This window comes from Siphateles boraxobius, unplaced genomic scaffold, assembly GCF_051911475.1.
Source record: "Siphateles boraxobius isolate OS27281-9 unplaced genomic scaffold, OSU_SipBor_1 46, whole genome shotgun sequence".
In the NCBI taxonomy this organism is placed as follows: domain Eukaryota; kingdom Metazoa; phylum Chordata; class Actinopteri; order Cypriniformes; family Leuciscidae; genus Siphateles; species Siphateles boraxobius.
This window is the reverse complement of record NW_027509097.1, coordinates 11323034-11329849: the sequence shown is the minus strand read 5'-3', so window position 1 is coordinate 11329849 and position 6816 is coordinate 11323034. Positions and strand designations below refer to the sequence as shown.

Here is a 6816-nt window from a genome sequence, read left to right as displayed (position 1 = left end):
TCCATACAGTAGAGGGTTGAGCATGCATCGCATCATTTTCAGACTTTAGTCTGATCATAGATTTATGTTTTGCTGCATTAATAATTCATGCCCTCCATCCAAAATCCTGCATGGCAACCTGATCCCAATCAATGATTTTTGTTGGTGCTATAGAGGATACCTAGTGCTGTAGGTGCTATAGTCTCTGTATTTCCATCATAAAAATCACCTCATTTTTTGCAATGTATGTCTATAACTTTTCTAACTAATGAAGATTTACATATCTCGTTATGGAAATATTCTAGAAAAGCTGTAAATGTTGAATTCTTGAAGTATTTTATTGTGAGATGGGGAGTCATTAAAAAACAAAATAAAACAATCAAACAAAAAGCTACCACTAAAAAGGTTAAAACAGGGACATATAAAAGACTTTGTTGCCTTGATGTGGACAAAGAGAGTTACAAATTGGCACAACCAAAAATAATAATTAAAAAAACAACACATTGATGATGTTTTGGCTTCATTAAAAGGGCAGCACAGTTTCATGGTGAAGGACAATCTTTTGATACAACAGCAAAGACTCATGCGTGTATAGCATACAATTAGTTTTCAGGCGTTCAGTAGCTTCAAAGTATAGTGGGGTAAGAGACAGTAACATGAAAGTGACGTGTAAAAGGTAACAGTTCTGATATACTTTTAGGGGTGTTTTTGTCTTCTTTTTTTCTTCAAACAATGCATTTTGAAAATTTGAAAATAATACTTTTCTGTTTTAAAACACTTTGAAATGCTAGAGTTTCTCCCCCAGCTTTGTATTCATTTATCTTCGAAATTATTCTTCATACTAAAATATATTATTGTATTAATACAAACTACAGTATTGTACACTACATTGTGTAATAAATAACCATAAAGAAAATACAAAAATAAGACACATAAATATAAAAGGTCTCTAAAACTAAAAATGTTATACTGGTGAGGGATGGGTGGGGTAATACTGCCTTTACTGAAAACAAAACAAACAAAAAAAAAATACACAATGTTCACCGAAACAAACAACAAAAAAACTTCAATACAAACAAGACAAAAATTAATACTGACAGGTAAAAAGGCTGACCGAAAAAAAACGAAAAACTCTAAAAGTGAATTCTTCATTGATCATATCTGCCTACATTTGTTACCTGAAGAAAAAGTGTCGTGCTGCTAAAGATAACAAGAGTAACAAGTGCACCAAACGAGGAAAATACTTCAAGGCTGAAAAAAGAGATTTTTTTTTACTCCTTTTTGCTCATCGATCGTCTTTCCTGAATTCTTGATGCAATGTAGTCTTTATACTGGATTGATATAAAAAAAAAAAAAAAGAAAACAAGAGGCAGTCTTGTCCTTAGGTCAGGACTAGTGGTTTAGGTGCAGGGGTCCAAAATTTTGCTACTAAAAACGAAGACAGCATGAGCCCCACGCGAGTGTGCTGCTTAGCGGAGGCGTCACAGCAACGGCACAGCACTGTTCAATGGCACTTCCAACATGCATGTTTTTGCATAAGGGTGGATGATGGGTGGGGAAGGGACTTATGGCGATCACCTGAAACATGATGACGACTATGTCTAAAACCAGCTGTCCGGGATTACTAAGGTTTTTCTTTGATGTCTTGGCTTTTTTTGGAATTCTTTAAAGCCCTCCCACCATAACCACATCAATCTTTTTTTACCTTTAAGGCTCGGTGTCCTTGAAATGAGACGACAGACAAATGATGTGCTAGCGAGCACTAGCGTGGCTTAGGGAATAACGTCTGGAGCGCTAATACTGGAAGGTAAACATTAAACAACACAAGGCCCACATAGGTGTTCCATAGGTAAACTGGGAATATGGTAGTGCACAGGATACTTTTTCCTTCAAATGCAAGAAAATACTGAGTTTTGTTCATTGGCAATAAAAACATATAGAAATCTCTCTCTCCCAACTGTACAGCTTTTCAGGGTAAACCGAGAGTGACAAAAATTAGTAATACTGATAAAAGAAATTGACCCAAGGCGTTTTAGTAATAAAACATTATTAGCCAAAACGTGAATAGCTTTCAGTCCGTATATGCATCATTTTTGTTTTTGTTCGTTTTTTCGTTAAACTTTGCATTTATACAAACCATACTCAAACACTGAAAATCGTCTTTATGTGGAAAAAGTAACTATTTCGTATTTATCAGGCACACCTGGGGGTTTATACACAGTAGTGGGTTTAAATGCAGCGTAAGAGCAGTCACGCTCTCTTCCTCGCCTCATTCTCGTCTTAACACAGTCAGATCTCAGGAAGAGAGAGAAACATCTGCAAAGAGAAAACGTCTTTTTTGTTCCTTCAAATTAGTAATTTTGTAAAACAACTTCATAAGGAATAAGGGTCTTAAAAACACAGTTGTGGCTTCTCTTCATTTCACGCCTCCATTCGTAGCGGCTGTGTTTTCTTCATTTTCACTGTTTTTCTCATTGTCCGCCGGGTTCTCTCTTTCCTCTTCTCTTTCTGTCGTGTCCTTAATGTTTTCAGGGGCTCCTGTGTCCATGGCTTCCTCCACCGTTCGCTCCTCTTCCCCATTTTCTTCCTCTTCACATTCATCCTGCATCACTACAACTTTCAGCATCTGTCCGTCATTTTCCTCGCTCTCACCTTCTTCTTGTTCCGCCTCCTCCATCCTCTCTCCCTCCCCTTCCTGGTCTTCATCTGCTCCCTGGTCGTCTTCATCTCCCTCTTCTCCAATCTTGACCACCTGAATCTCATCCTCATCCACTAAGCTCCCAGAGCCTATCTCATCCTCCTCCTCACTCTCATCCTCTCTGGTACTACTCCCCCGCTCGTCCGAGTCCAGGTGGGAAGGGGGTGAGGCCGCCGCGCTTCCCGTCCGAGGCTGCTCCTCGCCGTGGTTGTCCTCTTCCTCGACTCCTTGGCCTAGCCCTTGACCTTGAGCCTCTTTCTTACAGTAGGAGTATCTGTGGTTCATGTGTTGTGAGTAGGAGCCGGAGTGGGAGAAGCGTTTGCCGCACTTGTCACACTGGTACGGCTTTTCTCCAGAGTGCAGGCGCAGGTGCTCTATTAGGTGGTGCTTGTGTTTGAAGGCCTTGCTGCAGATCCCACATTCATGAGGCCTCTTTCCTGCAGGAGATGAAGAAGTTGCACTCTATTAGTATCATCTTGGAGTACTTATCCTGTTACCAGAATATACATGGGGAAATACAATAATTTCTGAGATTATTATAGACTTATAAGGGATGGACGTACTGTCCATTCCATATTCTTTTACTCTGTCTTAAGTTACAATCACATTTACCGTTGCTCTGCAAATTTTGCAGGAGAAATCCCATAATTTCAATAGGGCGAAAAAGTTCCCAATGCATATTTTGCATGTTCAAGTTGGCAAATGCACTGTGATGACTAATGGAACACTGCTTGTTTCAAAGTGATTTCTGTGTAGGTGGTGCTAATTGGGCAAATGTAAATCTTTACATGTAAATCTATCTTTGAGGTGTTAAAAATCATGTTATGTACACTGGAAATTTATAATAATTGTTTTTTTTTAGCTGATTGACACTGTTATGCAACAGTACAACATATTAAATTGACTCATTTTTGTCAGTTATTTGCATGCTTTAAAAACAACTGTCACACCGTTCAATTTATAAAGGGTCCCAGCCGGGGAAAAATAATCTTGTAATCTCCACATGTAGCACTAGAAAATCCACCCACACCCAGCCTTCAACCCTGGATCTTTAAGGCATTAAGAATCGCATTACATGTTGTTATGTAGCCATGGACAATAAGACCAAACAATGAATCAAAACAAGCTGTCGTGCACAAGACAGGCCAGTTCCACCAAGGCCTGGAAGTTTATAAACTGTGGCTTCAGAGAAAAAAGACAGCATAACTTGTGGTTCAAGACACTGTGATGTAATTTGGATGAGTGCTGCTCGCTTTTTGGCCAGGTATCTTAACAGTGAGAGGTGACCTGCTCTTGGCTTTGCTAACTTCTCATGTTTTTAGAGCAAAAGAGGGAGGAGGAGTGTAAATTACAAACAGAGAACTGATGTAACAGCCTGGGTTCGGTGTGAGAAGGTAATGTATTTGGCCAGAGGATGAGGAAAATAAGTCACCGCACCCTCCAGCATGTGTAATTTAACAGTGGTTGGAACTTAAAATTCAGTTCTGCTCTCAGTGTAATAGGTAAAATTACTGCAATGCAACATATTCTGTCATAATTTCCCCTTCAATATCACTTCAAATCATATTTCTAAGAATGCCCAACCATTTGTGTATGAAGGAACATCTAAAAACAGGCCTAACTGCTTTCTTAATGTCTACATTTCTCCTTGGTGATATAGGTGTGTAAGAATCCTACCTGTGTGTTCGTATTTATGGCGGAGCAATGAGCTGCTCTTCTGGAAGATTTTGTCACACAGGTCACAGGCGTACAGCCCGCTCTCTGTCCTTTTCATCTTCTTCCTCGTCGGCCCTGAGTCTGAGTCTGTCTGTTCTTCAAATGTTGAGGTGACCTCTGACCCCATCTCCTGTTTCTCCTCCTACATCAAGAGAAAAAGCAGGTCATTGTATTTGAAACAATATAACCAAGGATACATTTGTGGGCACATATATGTATATACACTCGAATGTTAGTTTAGAGCAGAGACAGGGAACATCGGTTCTGAAAGGGCCGCTATCCTGCAAAGTTTAGCTCCAACCCTGAAAAAAAAACTCACCTGCCTGTAGCCTTAGTGATCCTGAATACATTGTTTAGCTTGTTCAGGTGTGTTTGTTTTGGGTTAGAACTAAACTCTGCAGGCTAGACCCGTCTAGCCTGCAGCGGCCCTCCAGGACCGACGTTCCACATCCCTGGTTTAGAGCTACCGTTGTGGACCCTAAAGCAAACATGCAGTTAATGTGGGGTCCTCACCTTAATGCCATTGACGTGTATAACGTTCTTCTGTGGTGTGTCGGCCCCTGCTGGGCTGGAGGATGTAGTGGTGTAACTGTAAGTCAGCTGCGGGATCAAGATGGTCTGTTTAGTAGTGGCAAGTGCACGTAGACATTGTGCTTGTCCCTGGTCAGTGATAGCCACTAGGGTGGGCAGTTGAGTGGTCACAATGTTTATGGGATTGGCACTTGGTTGGCTGGCAAATATGGCAGCATTGGAGCTTGCATTGCTGAGCAGTTCCTTCTTTGTGCAAGTCAAATTCAGTGGCTCCTCTTGAGCCGAGTAAACAGTGTTAACGTGACCGCTAGCCACAGCAGCTGTAGCAGCGGATTTTGGTAGCGACAGATCGAGAGGTCCTTCACCTTCCTCAAGAGTCCTGGCTGGGACAGGACCATCGGCCGATAGGTTTAGTGGTGAAGGGGATGTAGGGACACTCTCGATTCCATTCACCCCAGCTGCTATGCCCTCTACTGGACTACTGCATTCCCTCTCCCCTTGCTCCTCTGAGTTCATTTGATCATCCGGCTCTGTTCTGGGTGATCCACCTCTAGTCCCATCCAACTCCCCAGGGGTGGTCTGCTCGCCTTCAGCCAGGGGTGAGGAGGGGTCTATGGAGATCTGTCCCAGCTGCATCTTCTCAAACCACTTCTTTACCACCTCTGCTGGAAGACTGACAGACTCGGATATCTTTGCCAGCTCCTCCTTGGTGGGCTCATTGTTTAAGGCAAAGTAAGCCTTAAGCAAGGAGAGAAGGTTCTTCAGAGGAGGCTGACCAGGACACAGTCCTTCCTCCAAGTCCATCTTCCCGTCAAGATTTTTCCCGTTTACCCTATATCCATCTTTACCACAGTGCTTAAGTGTTGTGTCATTGTGTAACATACTCTTTTCATCCACAGTGATGGTGGTTTTGTCCCTATTTGTCTTCACAGTCAGGTCCTCAGGCAGCTTCTGAGCCTTGCACACCTCCGTGTTCAACCCCAAAGGTTCCTTCTTCGGACTTTGAAGGAGTGCTTGGGCCTGTGACGGGTCTAGACTGTAGTTGATGATGATCTTAGCATTGCCATCCTGATCCAAGATGGGAAGACTAATGGCCTGGATGACTTGCTGGGATGCTTGGGCAATTCCCAACCCTCCTGCTCCAACGATTCCTGTCCCTGCTTGCTGCCCTTTAGCTTGCGTGCTTTCCAGCACTTGCCTGATGACGTTGCCATCCACTGCTACCTTCAGCACATTCTGTAAGTCCCCCAGGTTGATGCTAATTGGGGATACCAGACCCACTGTTGGGAGCACAACAGCCTGTACGGCACCCTGGAGAGGGGCTGCCGCCCCACCCTGGAACATGCCATTTACGCCTCTAGCAGATGGGGCCACCACCACAGGCTTGTACTCGTAGTCCAGCGGCTCAGACTTGATCTGTGTCAAGGGAAGCTGCTCCTGAAGGGGTTTGCTGTTGTCCAGTTTGTCTCTGACTTGGAGACGTGCTGTAGGGGAAGAGGTTGGCAGGGATGGGGAAGAGCACTGCTGGGTCTTTGCAGCCCCGGTGGCGGGAGAAGGTCGTGGCCGCCCATTTACTGAGATGAGGCCGATGCACTTCTTACTGCTGATGTGAGAACTGTAGGATCCGGAATGAGAGAAACGCTTCTTGCAGTTGGAGCATTCATAAGGCTTTTCTCCTACAAAACACACATAATAATGAAATGAAACAAGTGACACTTCACATTTAACAAGGTCTACAACTCTATTGCTTTTACTTTGGAGGACACCACTGTATGTTTCAGATTTGTGATGATAGAAAGAATGGAGGGGAAATCTATTCAAGTACAATAAAAAGTCACCTCAATGGTGGTCCTAAAAAGAGACCATTACAACTCAGTAAAAGCTTTTTTTGT

The 6816-nt window shown here is 42.9% G+C and overlaps 1 protein-coding gene across 3 annotated transcripts in view; it reads right to left on the bottom strand.

Annotated features, from left to right (window-relative positions):
* Positions 1-298: 298 nt before the first annotated feature.
* Positions 299-6816, bottom strand: part of zeb1b (zinc finger E-box binding homeobox 1b) — a 61342-nt gene continuing 54824 nt past the window's right edge. For all 3 annotated transcript variants that reach the window (XM_077200792.1, XM_077200790.1, XM_077200791.1), the window contains exons 6-8: positions 4907-6600; positions 4355-4535; positions 299-3114 (exon numbers count right to left, since the gene is read on the bottom strand). In XM_077200792.1, coding sequence (XP_077056907.1) covers positions 2396-3114; positions 4355-4535; positions 4907-6600 — 2594 coding nt within the window. In that variant the 3' untranslated portion in view covers positions 299-2395. The remainder of the gene's footprint in view (positions 3115-4354; positions 4536-4906; positions 6601-6816) is intronic.